At 36.0% G+C, this 14,760-nt stretch overlaps 1 protein-coding gene across 1 annotated transcript; it reads left to right on the forward strand.

Moving 5' to 3' along the window:
* Window positions 1-11,026: 11,026 nt before the first annotated feature.
* LOC125815382 (upstream activation factor subunit spp27-like) lies at window positions 11,027-14,459 on the forward strand. The gene is made up of 6 exons (XM_049494844.1): window positions 11,027-11,471; window positions 12,063-12,174; window positions 12,273-12,447; window positions 13,404-13,460; window positions 13,631-13,806; window positions 14,273-14,459. Exons 1-6 carry the CDS (start codon window positions 11,110-11,112, stop codon window positions 14,396-14,398), a joined length of 1,008 nt encoding a protein of 335 aa, XP_049350801.1. The 5' UTR covers window positions 11,027-11,109; the 3' UTR covers window positions 14,399-14,459.
* The last annotated feature ends 301 nt before the right edge of the window (window positions 14,460-14,760 follow it).

Raw genomic sequence — 14,760 nt, forward strand, 5'->3', positions numbered from 1 at the left:
AATACATGTCCCGAACGGTTTCGCGGGATCGCCTATTTTTTAAAAAAAATTATATCCGTTGGGGCAACGGCTAGTGGTCCCCCTAACAGATTTATTCACCTTTTTCACTTCTCCAACACCCCCTACTTTTAATACTTTAATTTAAATCTTCAAGTTATCATAAATACACTTTAACCCATTTTTAATATTATAAATACCCCTCTATCCCTTATTATTTCTTACAAAATCATTTATTCTCTCATCTATTTTCTATATCCTCTCAATCTTAAGTTTCAATTTTTTATTCCATTTAAGTCTCATATTATACCATAATATATAAGTTCCAAGTTCCAAATTACAAGTTACAACAAACTACATGCTTCAAGAATCGGTTATAACGTCTGCTATTAACGCAAACGTTTGGTACATTTGTTTCATAATATTTATATTTTATTTTTCGTCATTAATTTTTGTGTTATTATTATTTTTATATTACACTTTACATATAATTAAATATGAGTTCTAGCAAAAAAAATACCGGTAAAGGAAATGAGAAAGAACCAAGTGACATTAGTAAATTATTTAATTTTAATAAAAAAAGTAGTAAGGAAAAGAATAAGAGTAAATGTGGTGGTAAAAAATAAGAGTAAATTCGTCTCATCCTGCCAAACCCTGTCTCATCCCGTATATACAATGGGACGGGATGGGACGAATTTTTATCCCCCAATCTCGGTCCCCCCCCGAATCCTGGCCAAGGCGTCCCCTGTCCCGTCCCGTCCCCCTTCGTCCCGTCTCCATCCTCTTGTCAGCCCTAATTTTGGCCCATGATTTTAAGATAGTGATATTATACTATTGGTGATTTTCAATTCCATATTTAAAGAATATCTTACTCACTAAATTAAAGGGTGAAAAAATATTTTTAGATTATGGATGAAAATTTTCAGATTTTTATTCACAAAAGTTTCACTTTTCATTATTTTTCGGTCACCACCACCCCGGATTCCGGTAAACCCAACCTCCATTTTTTGTCTTCATTTTCCGATGACAAGGTTCTCCACCAGACCCCCCTTATGTCCACTCTCCCTTCGCCATTTTCGGCGAAGCTCCGGCAACACAAAATTATTTTTTATCATTTTTCCAGAAATCAACCAAACCCCTCACCTACTTCCTCACCACACTGCCACCAATCAACAACCTAGATTCCACCAAACGAAATCCCAACCAAGCAACAAATAACCTAATTTCTTCCCAGTCTTCTTTTCCCGCAGCAAACAACACCATTCTTCCCCGTTTCTCTTACCCACCTCTGTTTCAAACAACCGATCCAAACACCACCTAAAACCCCACCTCGTTTCCTCATCAAATCCCCACTGCTCCACCACCCAAAGCCATCGGAAACAACCTCCGAAAATGTCATGAAACACGACCCCAGATAACAGCAAGTTTACGAGCTCGAAACCAACAGCTTCAACGCTACTACACAACAACAATCAACTACTAGGATCTTCGAGCTCCGGCGAACTCGCAGAGAGGTAGACCCATTGCTTCCTTTGTTTCTTCTCAGTGAAACTTTCCTCTTTCTTACTTCATTTTATTTTAGTGGGTTTGGTTTGATTACAATTAATTTTATATGCTGCTGCTCATTATTGTCCTCATTTTTATGTTGAATTGTGTTTACATTTTAGTTTATTTTTGCGTTCATATGCTTTGTTCGAATTTTTGTTTGATGCTCTGTTTATCAATATTGTGTTATTTTGATCTATGACAGTATTTTCACATTGATTTCTAGTCTAGTTATTAGCAGTCTAGTTAATGTATGAGATTTTATATTGGGTTTGATATTATTATTGTTATTATGTTAGAAATATTATTTTTTATTATTTTCTGGTGACTTTGGATTTCTCTATTTATTTTAATTATGGTTGTTGTTTTATTCTTCTTCAATGTCCTATTTTCTTTAGATTGATTTATGCTCTTTTCTATGATTTTTAATGTGAGTTGTTTTGTTTTTTCAGTTGGTAACTGTTTGATTATATATATATAATGACCAATAAGAAAATCTCTCCGTCGTTTTTAGAGGCCTCCCTATTTTTAAAAGACGAAAATTTAATTTAAATTTATATTCATTGTATGTTAAAATTAGCCAATGAAGAAATTACCGTCGTTTTCCAAGGCCTCCCATGTTCATAAGACAGATTTTTATTTTTAAGTTATTATTTGATTTATTCATTATTAACACTTTTATTGAGTGTCTTTACAGGCAGTGGCGGATCTATGAAGGGCTGTGGGGGTGCCACACCACCCCCGAACTTCGACGGAAACTCTATATATACATAGGTATATATATATATATACATAGGTATATATATATATATACATAGGTATATATATATATATATATAAGTGTGTCACCCACAGAACAAAATTAGCTTGTGGTGCCACGGTAGGAGGGCAACTTTAGAAGGTTGATGGTGCGGGTTCGAATCCCATTTGAACCTATTTTTTTGAAAAATTGCTGCAGACGTTTTATAAGTAAAAAAAAAAAAGCCCTTTTTTTAAAAGGAAAAACAGTTGGCACATTATTATTATTTTTTTTATAATTGTTATTGACTTAAAAGTGTTCTCTTTCTCTTCAACTATTTCCAAACCCTTCTTCCTCCAAGTTTCAACTTCTCCAAAATTTTCATACCCCATTCGAACCCAAATCACTTCTTGTCGTTGCCGCCCCCCGCCCGTCTTAGCATTCCGTCCAACGGCTAAGCCTCATTTAGGTGCTATTGTTTTCACTTTTCTCCATCCATCCATAACTTTTTATAGATTGTAAGTTTGCAATTCTATTTTTGTAATATTTTTTTTATTTCTATTTCTTGAGTTCTTTTGAGTTTTAATTAGTGATGATTGATTTCACATTAGACAAGCGTTTTGATTTTACTTTGATATTCTAAATTTCTAATGAGCATTGTAAGACATTATTGGTTAAAAATTGTGTGATATGAATCATGTTAATTTGAATTAATTGTGAGTTGAATTGAATTTTATTTTTGTAGGAAAGTGTTCTAGTTTTGTGAATTGAGATAGAGAAGTTTCTTGTGAAATTTAAACATTCTCAAGCAAGTTCTAGTACGAATGTCAATCCTTCTAGTCTTATAGATGACCTTAATTTAGATTCACTTGAAGCCGATCCAGGAAAAAGAGTACCAATTGCTCACTATAACCCTCAAATAAAGGATGAAGTGAGGAAACATTATATTCAAAAAGGGCCTTGTCAACCAAAAAGGGCCTTGTCAACCAAAAATGGATTCATATCCTCCAACTGAAATTGGAAAAAGAATGCGTCAATTTCGTAAAATTTGGTTTGAAGGTCCATATTTAAAATGGTTGGAGTATAGCGTGGAGAAATATTCTGTCTATTCAAAGATGATTTTTTCCATCCAAATAGAATCAAAACCTTTTCTAGTCTTGGGTAAACCAACTACAAAATCCATATTAATTTCTTCCCACTTCCAAGTAGGAATCTCTATGTCTTGGGTTAGACCACCCGGCCTTTGATGTTCGGCCTTGACTTGTTGACAACTATGACAACCGGAGAGGAATTTGGCAATGTCCTTCTTCATGCCTCCCCACCAATACACATCCCTCAAATCTCTATACATTTTGGTGGAACCGGGGTAGATGGAGTAGGAAGAATTATGAGCCTCCTCAAGAATTTTCTCCCTCAAGCCATCAACACAAGGCACACACAACTTACCTTGGTACCTAACGGCACCATCTCCCCCTTGGGAGAAAACTTCCACATTGCCCTCTTTAACCAAGGCCTTCAATTCTAACAAGGAAGAGTCAAGATTTTGTTTTGCTATCACCTCATCAACCAAGGAAGACCTAGCACCATCAACAACGACCACACCACCATTACCAACCTCTTCCAATCTAACCCCCAACCTAGCCAACCTATGTACCTCCCTAGCCATTTCCCTATCACCAATATCAACATGAGCTAGGCTACCCATAGACACCCTACTCAAAGCATCCGCCACCACATTAGCTTTACCGGGATGATAATGCACACTCATGTCATAATCTTTAAGAAATTCTAGCCACCTTCATTGTCTCAAGTTGAGATCTTTTTGGGTGAAGACATATTGGAGGCTCTTATGATCGGTGAACACATCAACATGTACCCCATACAAGTAATGACGCCAAATATTTAAAGCAAACACCACCGCGGCTAATTCAAGATCATGCGTAGGATAGTTCTTTTCATGCACTTTGAGTTGTCTAGACGCATAGGCTATCACCTTACCATTTTGCATTAGGACACAACCCAAGCCAACTCTAGAAGCATCACAATACACAACGAATCCCTCAAGCCCATCCGGTAGTGACAATATAGGAGCGGACACAAGTTTATCTTTCAAGGTTTGAAAACTTCTTTCACACTCGTCGGTCCACTCAAACTTAGCCTTCTTTTGTGTCAACTTAGTCATGGAAGAAGCAATAGAAGAAAACTCATTCACAAATCTCCGGTAGTAACCCGCTAAGCCCAAGAAGCTCCTAATATCTGACGGGGTCAATGGCCTAGGCCAATTTCTAATCACATCGGTCTTCTTAGGGTCTACCTTAATACCATCCCCCGACACCACATGACCTAGGAAGGCAACCTCCTTCAACCAAAATTCACATTTTTCATACTTGGCATACAACTTCTCCTAACACAACCCTCAAGTGACCCATATGTTCTTCCTCGCTATGCGAATAGATTAAAATATCATCAATGAAGACCACAACAAAGGAATCAAGGTAGGGTTTAAAGACCCTATTCATTAGGTCCATGAAGATAGTCGGTGCATTGGTCAACCCAAAGGACATGACCACAAATTCAAAATGCCCATACCTAGTCCGGAAGGCTGTCTTGGGAATGTCACACTCCCTCACCTTCACTTGATGATACCCGGACCGAAGATCAATTTTAGAGAAGTGGCTAGCCCCTTGCAATTGGTCGAACAAGTCATCAATCCTAGGAAGAGGATATTTATTCTTGACGGTGACCCTATTGAGTTGCCGGTAATCAATACACATCCTAAGGGACCCATCTTTCTTCTTCACAAATAACACCGGAGCACCCCATGGTGATTGGCTAGGCCTAATAAAACCCTTCTCCAACAAGTCCTTCAATTGTTCCTTCAACTCCTTTAACTCCGCCGGGGCCATACGGTAAGGGGGAATAGAAATGAGTTGAGTATCGGGGAGGAGGTCTATGCCAAAATCTATTTCCCTTTCGGGAGGAACACCGGGAAGGTCATTAGGAAAGACATCAAGGAATTCATTTACGATCGGAACCGACTCTATATGAAGGGTTTTGGACTCCACATTCCTAACCCTCACAAGGTGATAGAGACACCCCTTAGAGATCAACTTACGGGCTTTAATGCAAGAGATGAACCTACCCTTGACTACCACATTTTGGCTTTCCCACTCAAGAATGGGTTCACTTGGAAATTGGAATTTGACCCTACGGGTTCTACAATCAATGGAAGCATAGTATGCATGCAACCAATCCATCCCAAGAACAACATCAAAATCGACCATGTTCAACTCAACAAGATCACAAGGCAATATTTTATGCAAGATGCAAATAGGACAATCCCTATAGACCTTCCTAGCAACAATATATGCACCAATAGGAGTAGACACCTTATATGACTCACGCAACAATTCGGGCTCGTCTTCCTCTTGTATTAGGCATGATCTAGCATGACAAAGAACAACCATTAGGGAAGACCTTAATTCAACTTTACAGCACGACTTAGAAAAAGGAAAAGGGAAACATTTCCTAAAACGTCTCATAGCCTCCTACTCATAGTTGTGGTGCACAACACAACCATGAATCGGACTCTAATCAACGCGGTGGGTTGGACTCCGAGAATCTATCAACCTAGTGCTCTGATACCAAGTTTTTCACGACCCAAGCCTAGGGTCTAGACGTGACCGGCGAATGGGGAACCCGAAGGAACCCCAAACAAGCCTCATAGCGTATCATTACACATCCTTGGTCGCGGAAGCAATTAAAATGACCATAAGCAATAAGCATAATCAAAGGGGGAAATTGGGACTAAGGGAGCAAGAGAAAAAGAAGAAGAAATAATACATAAATACCATAGATGAGTCAAGCTCAAGCATAATACACAACTTGTCCAACACCATCTCTAAACATGAGTACTTAGCGGGGGCCAAGACAAACTACCGGGCTCACCCTCATAGTCAAAACATAACTAAAAAGAAACAGTCTTATACATAGCAAAAGATCATGAGCAACGTCCCCAAAATGGAGGACTCACCAATAACCTTGATAGGAAATTGTATTAGCCACGCGGAGGAGGATGGTCAAGCGGTGCTCCGGTCCCTACATGGTGACATCATGTAGGCATAGAGTATGCATTAGTACGTTTGAATGTACTTAGTATATGGGATGCAATGCAACGCTACAATAGACGGACATCATAGGAAAAATGCATAATCATACCCGATAGATAGCATATTAGAGAAATGATATGTATAATGATGCTTACATAAAAATCATTTTTAGTGGGACGTAGTACATGTGTGGTGAGTGACCATCAATATAGTATTTTCCAAGGCCTACCACCCCCTTGGAGAGGCGAAAGAGGTACAAACCCCTCAATGTGGTTACCCGGGCCTACCACCCCCCGAGCTAGGGACCAAGGTACAAACCCCTCGATATGGTTATACGGGCCTACTACCCCCCGTACTAGGCAACCAAGGTACCAACCCCTTGATACGGTTACCCGGGCCTACAACCCCCCGAGCTAGGCTTGGTCGACTCACAACACTTATATAGAGAAAATCATATACATGTATCCCTTTCATCATCATTTCAATAATTATATAATCATCCGACTCATAGGATGTATATTGGACCTTCCATTTCCTATGAATTCTATAAATGACATTTTATCAAACACATGGTAGGCTATTGTTCATGTAGATAAAATCATGTCTTTCAAGAGTACTAAGTCCAATCAATTCCGAAATACATATAAATCAGCCCACCAACAACATACATATATATCAACCTTCATAATTTAATCATGGAAGCATGAAAACCATAAACATCACATAATAATTCTATTTCATGATAATATGCAAAAATAGACCATAATAGAATGTGTAGTAGTAATTCCATAATTCAAGAGTTCATAAATGATCATAAGGACCCATAAACTTGAAGTAAAATAGAGGATAAATGTTTGGACTTGTGGAAAGGAAGGTTTCCACAATCAACCCACATACCTCAACTTTAGAGAATCCTTGATGAGGATTGGAATGGAGAATTGATGCTTGAGATTGAGTCTTGAATCCGGAATTAAAACTTGAGATGTTTGAATTTGGTTGAAGATCTTGGTGGAATTTTGGAGAGGGATTAGCGAGTGTTTTTGAGTGTTTTGAAGCTAGAAAGAAATATAACTAAGTATGGGACAATCCTCTTTTTTATAAAAGAAAAACGTCCCAGCCGCTACAGTAACGTAGCTCACTGGAAATTGCGATTCTGCCCGGACAGATTTTACGAAAATGATCATAACTCCTTCATCCTAACTCGGAATGAGGTGAAACCAATTGCATTGGAAAGCTAACTCGAAGGGCTTTAATTTAATAGGTAGCGGCCCTTCCAGTTCCTTGTGTGCTAAGAGATATGCCCCTTTAAAGTTGACCCTGAAAATCGCATTTTTTGCGATTTTCGAATTTTGATACGATTGTTCTAAAATTTGGGTTAGACCCATTTCCCACTCAATTTCACCCCCTGAATAATAATATGAAGTCGAATTTCCGAAATCATGCACGGATTTTGAGATATATGAAAATTACAATTATAGGTGTTTCCGAAGCACATTTTCGAGCATTTTTGGGGTCGTTTCAAGTAATATGAAAATAGAGTTAAATGGGCTCAAAACTTTGATTATGAAAGATAGTCCATCGGCATATCACATTCATTGTTTTGCTCATCAATTGCAACTAACACTAGTGACTATTGCTAAAAAACATTTGAATGTTGATGACTTTTTTGATCATGTTAGTAATGTGTTGAATGTTGTTGGAGGATCTTTCAAGCGTAGAGACTTACTTCGTGATCACCAAGCCAAAAAGTTAGAGCAATTATTTGAATCCGATGAAGTTCAAAAAGGCCAAGGATTACATCAAGAACATGGGCTTCAAAGACCAGGTGATACTCGTTGGGGATCACATTTCAAAACTTTAGATAACTTTATTGTTATTTTCTCATCTATTGTTCATGTTGTTGAAGTGATTAAACTTGAATGGTCCACATCAAGCGATAGAAATCAAGCAGAGTATCTTTTGACAAAGATTAAAACATTTAAATTTATTTTTGTGCTTCACTTGATGCTGAAAAGTGTTGGCAATGTCAAATGAGTTGAGTAAGATTTTACAAAAAAAAAGATCAAGATACTGTTAATGCCGTGGAGTTTCTTAATATTACAAAGAAAAAATTACAAGATATGAGGGAAAATGGATGGGAATCTTTGTTAGATGATGTTTCTCATTTTGTGATGTGCATAATATCTTGATTCCCAAGTTGAATGAGTCTTATTTTCCCGAAAAGTCAAAACGTAAGTCTTCGGGTGTTAGTTATGCGCACCACTTGCGTGTTGAAGTCTTTTTTGCTGTCATTGATGTGCAACTTCAAGAGTTTAATGACCGTTTTGATGGAGTGAGTAGTGATTTGCTTCTTGGGATGGGTAGCTTGAATCCGGTCAATTATTTCTCTAATTTTGACAAAGGTAAAATCATGACTTTAGCAAAGTGTTATCCAAGTGAGTTTGATAATGGAAAAATTTGAGATTTGAGCTATCAACTCGATACTTTCATTATTCATATGCAAAGTGGTAATCCCAAGTTCTCCAACTTGCAAGGAATTCGTGATTTGGCGAAGGCATTGGTTGAAGCAATCTTGCAGAGACTTATTCACTTGTTTATTTACTTGTAAAGTTGACTTTGATTTTACCTGTTGCTACGACAATGTGGAGAGAACATTTTTGTCAATGAAGCACTTAAAAAATGAAGTGCGGAATAGTATTGGTAATCAGTATTTAAATAATTGTCTAGTGTGTTACATAGAGCGTGATGTATTTATAAATGTTAGTAATGATGTCATTATCGATCGTTTTCATAATATGAAAACTCGTCGAGGACAATTGTAAATGAATGATGAATATTTATAATATTAGTAAATAGTACTATTATTGAAAGTTTTAAATTTGTTAACTTCATGCTTTTAGTGTGGAGTGTGGATTTGTAATATCTTATTATTTATATTTTATTGATTGATTTATGATATATATCGAAAAGACGAATAATTTAATCAAATATAAAATTAATTTAATCGATAAGTTTATTTGGCACCCACAGACTCTAAATCCTGAATCTGCCACTGTTTACAGGTGCACGGAGTTGCTTCCCATTGAAACTATTCGAATGAAGTTCGAATTATATTCTTTATTCATAATTTTGTATATATCGATGTTAGGCAAACTTCAAGTCGTTTCTTATGTTATTGTTTTATTTTATTACTTGTGTATATCACATGTTTATTATACTTGTATATTTGTTTTTATCTCCTTCTCAATTTGAAAAAAATGAATTTAGTCGGGACCCACAATTGTGGATTTCGAAGGATGTCTAACACCTTCTCTTTGGAATAACTTGAACCCCTTACCTAGAATCTATTAGTTTCGTAGACATTTTTTTTTATGTTAATTAATTAATTGATTTCCTAGTTTATCCTAAAATTAGGTGGCAGCTCCCTTTAAACTCCATTTTACCCTTTTTTAAAATTCTTGCATTCTTTAAACCGTTATTTATTTTTTGATGAGTCACGTTGCTCCCTCTCACGGAATGTCAACACATAGAAAAAGAAAAATCTTATCTAAAAAGCAAGTCAGCGGTTCTTAGACTCATGTATCTGTTGTATAAAAATGAAGAGAAAATGAGCACTAACTCTTATGTTTGTTTTTAATTGTCTTCTAACTTGTTAAGCATATTAATTTTGTAGTGTTCCACAATACTTTTTAAAAGATGGAGAAGACTCAACAAAATAATTTATTTATCCAAAATACATGTTGATCTCTTGTCAATCGATATAAGTAACTTTATTGAGTTTAGAAGTAAATTGAGGAAGAAAGACTTAAAAAGTCTTGATATAATTTTGTCTTGTTAAAGTAAACGAGTTACTCGTCATACATACACTCCAACAAATCTATCTTACATTCTATACAAGAAAAATGTTAATATAGTCTTCAATAAATTGATCTATAAGTCAAATTTTTTGTTTGCACACACAAAAAATAACTATATATTAAAATATTTAAAAATGATACATAAAGAGTATTTTTCTTTAAGACAAGTGAGTAATTTTGATTTTTTTTATGTTGCATAAAAACAGAAAGGAGATAAACACTAATTTCATACATATTTTTTCCAAGATAGTTATGATTTATTTTGTCTTTAATTATCTTCCAACTTATTAGACATGTTAATTTTTTAGTTTCACAATTTTTTTTTAAAGAATGTAGATGACAATCAAATAAACTATAGACTATAGTAATTTGAGGAGTCTAAATTGGGCTTGGCATTTGCCCACCAACAACACAAATTCAAATATATCCGATCTTATAACAAAAATACAGAATTTATAATGTTATGCACTTTTATAAATATGATAATTATAATAATTTTTGAATATTCATAAATTTTAAAATTATATTTTATGAGTTAGAACGCTATAAATTTACCCTCAATAAAATAATTTAAAAAAATTCAACCTTCCATAATTACATATATTTTACCAATTGAGTTCTCAATCTTTGTGGGTATATAGATTCTCAACTTTTCCATTTCGGAAATAGAAATTGTGAGGTCGCCAATTGGTAATTTAATTAATTTTTTTAAATTTAAAGAATAAAAGAGAAAAGAATTAACAGAGTACTTATATTTTCCTTGTTAGACAGTTGGTAAGAGTTTTTTTTTCCTTTTCTTTACTCTGTTTCTCTTACGAAGTTAGGTTTACTTTACTTTGTTCTTTTTCCATTTTACCCAAGAATGGTGTCGGATTCCGTGTTGGTTGACCGGCTCCGGGAAATACTCCGAGTTTCCGACCTTGAAATTGCCACCGCCGGCACCGTTCGTCGGAGGCTTGAGGAGGAACTTGGGGTCGATTTACTTGACAGGAAAGCATTTATCAGGGATCAAATCGACCTTTTCCTTCGAATTCAGGTTGAAGAAACTCCAAAGAACGACGTACACGAAGCAGAGAATGGGAAGGAAGGTGAAAATGATGATTCTTGCTCCCAAGAAGAACAAGAGGAAGAACAAGTGAAGGAAGATGAAAATGGTGATTCTTGCTCCCAAGAAGAAGAGGTGGGTGAGGATAAGAGTGCCACAAGGTCAAAGAAGAAAGCACGGTATGATTTCTTGATAAACTTTAATCCCAAATTATTAAAGTTTGAGATTAATACTTAATTGATGTTGTTACACTTAGGTTCGGCATTGCCAGGAAAGTACTAAAGTGAAAGAATCTCTAGTTTTGCAAACCCCTAATTTACCTTGGAAGATAAATTATCTCTTAATGGAATAAAATGGGTATAAGGGTATTGTATATAGATGATCAATACAATATAATCATATAACCGAACCCAACTAGTTTGGGATTGTAGCGTAGTTGATTGATTGATCAGTAATCCATCTGATTGCATTGATTCAATTTTTGATTTTGTGTCAATAAATTGTTCAGTGCTATCTAATCATGTTGTTGGCAGACATTCTGTAGATAGAAGTGCAAGAAAAAAGTAATTGAAGGCAAGAATTTGTATGCTAATACATAATCTAAGTGCTATTGTTTACTGATAATTCTCACAAGTATCAGCAATTACATGTAGCAAAGCTACAATATGAGCAGCGAGAGAGCTTATGTGGCGTAATTTTGATCATCCACTTGTAATAGTGCTTTTTCTGATGTTGTTCATGTTGAATTGTTTTCAAATATTATTAAGTAGGTCTGAGAAAATGAATGGAGAAGCAAAGAAAAAAGGGGGATTTAACAAACCATGTGCACTTTCTCCACAGCTTCAGAAATTGGTTGGCGAGCCAGAACTTGGCAGACCAGAGGTGATGCATTACTTCTATGACATGTCTTTGTTATGATCCTTACTCTGTCTTCGATCTAATTTCCAGGATGCTTTTTGGTGATGTCTTTTTGTTAGTAGGTCGTCAAGAAGATTTGGGCCTATATCCGGGAAAAGAATTTACAAAACCCAGAGAACAAGCGGAAAATTTTATGTGATGAAGTTTTGAGTGGAATTTTTCAGGTCAAAAGTATAGACATGTTCCAGATGAACAAGGTGCTATCCAAGCACATTTGGCCCTTAAATGAGGAAAATGGTATTTTTACTTTCCTTTTGACGATTTCATTGTGGAATTTTTTGTAATATGTGCCATTTTGCATCATCATGGTATTGCTATAGTTGTTCGGAATATTGCTGTTAGGTACCTAAATGATTGTAGAAGAGCACTGTGCCTATGGTCAGTTGTTTTTTGGTTCTCGAATCAATAGTTTCTTACTTTCCTGATTTATTGTATAATTATTTGGCATCACACCATTACGGGGTTAAATTAAGGGGTTTCAGCAGTACTCATAGCAGCATGTGAAGAGGAGATACACGGATGCCCCAGTGTGGAGGTTGGCTATGGATGGATTCAAGAGAGGTAGCACTAGCAGTATACTTAAGAAATATTAGGAGACGTGAGTAGACATGACATGGGGCAAGTGCAGCTTCCCGAGGAAATGGTCTTATATAGTAAGGTGTGTAGGATACAGATTAGGGTAGAAGGGGGTATTTGGTAGGACTTAGGATCACATCCATACTAGTAGGTATAGTCTTGTTGTACATACTAGTAGTCGTAATATTACTCTTGTAGTTTCTTGTTCTTCCATTTCTATTACTATCTACTCTTTCATGTAGTTTGATTATTGTATTATTTTGTAGTATTGGTATGCTACTATCTGCTCTCTGTTGCTTCTTGTACTTCTATTACTTTTCTTTTATGGACTGTTTTCGTCTTGAGCCGAGGGTCTATCCAAAACAACCTCTCTAACTCTGAGGTAGAGGTATCGTCTGCGTACACTCTACCCTCCCAGATCCACTTTGTGGGACTACACTGGGTATGTTGTTGTTGTTGTGCATATCAGCCTGTCTAGATTAAAATCTCTGCTTGGTAGTGACTTCAGAGTTGCTTGTGGCGCTTCACCTATCATATCTATAAGACTCAGAACTCAACTTAGTGGAAGTGCTTGTGAAATCTTGTGTATTTAGGATACTTTTGTTTGACTCATGCAGGCACTCAAGTCAAAACTTCTGTGAAGAGAAGGCTACCGAAAAAAGGCAGAGTAGAAGGTGAGAATAAATTGCTTGAAGTGCAGAAAGTAATAGGCTTCGATTTCGAAATGCTTTCCGCTCTTTATAGGTTGCTTGCAGTATGGTGAAGCTTTTGCTTCAGCTTTTCTCCAACTAATGACATTTCCATCATTTTTGCTAAGTCAAATCTACAACTCTCAATTAACCAGCTTTAGATGAGCCAAAGCAGAAAGAGAAAAGGCAGAAAGGTGGAGGATCTGGTTTTCTTGCTCCAGTTCAATTATCAGATGCTCTTGTGAAATTCTTAGGTATTGGTGAAAATGCATTGCCGCGAGCTGATGTTATTAAGCGAATATGGCAATATATAAAAGAAAATGAGCTGCAGGTTTGTTCCATTTTCTGTTGACATCCTTCACTATCTTTAGTTCTTGTTTTGGTTTTAATACTCATTCAGTTAGCATATTCCTTTTTTATAAAAAAGTTGGCATTCATGTTTAATTATCCAACTTATCTTACCTCTTTTCTTTTTAGTTCCTTCCTTTTCCGGGAAAGAATATTTTAAACCTCCTATATCTTTAATTATTTGAGAGCAGTACTGCTATATGGTATATGTATGTGTTTGTGTATAATTAATATCATCTTCCTTCAAAAATAAAGAGCTCCATCTGATAACTTCTTTACGAGGCATGAATATTTCTTGGACATATGTCATGAATTAAAAGGGTATTGATCGTTATTGGAAAGGAATTTACTGGAGAAAATGGCATCCCTTAGCAATTATCTATTGGTTGCATGCTAGGCATGTTAAATCACCAATCTCAGGATTTGACGGTGTGCTTGTTTCTTTCCAGGATCCATCTGATAAGAAGACAATCATCTGCGATGAAAGGTTAAAAGAACTATTTCAAGTTGATTCCTTCCATGGCTTCACAGTTACAAAGCTATTGACTGCTCATTTTATCAAAAGAGAAGACTGATATTGTGGCTTGCTTGCAATTGGCAATGAGGGTAATTTATCTTCTATCTGGCCCTGTTAGTGGTTGCTGCTTCTGTCTTAGTTTCTATGGCTTTTAGGTATACTTATTCAGCCATAGTATAGGAATATATGATCTTGAATGGTAGCAAAATACTACTTGGTATGAAGCATCCCCTTCTGCCAACGCAAAAAAAGAAAAAAATTTGAAGAAAACAAAATAGTTGTCCCTCCCCGGACTCTGATAAAATTGGAACAATGAAAAAACAAAATTGTTATATCCTTTTTTTTTTTGGTAACTGACTGTATTCTATAAATCACTAAGTGAAAACATTACAAAGCCATATCTTAGCAATCACTGCTAGA

This window comes from Solanum verrucosum, unplaced genomic scaffold, assembly GCF_900185275.1.
Source record: "Solanum verrucosum unplaced genomic scaffold, falcon-dt-bn FXZP01000261.1, whole genome shotgun sequence".
Classification (NCBI taxonomy): domain Eukaryota; kingdom Viridiplantae; phylum Streptophyta; class Magnoliopsida; order Solanales; family Solanaceae; genus Solanum; species Solanum verrucosum.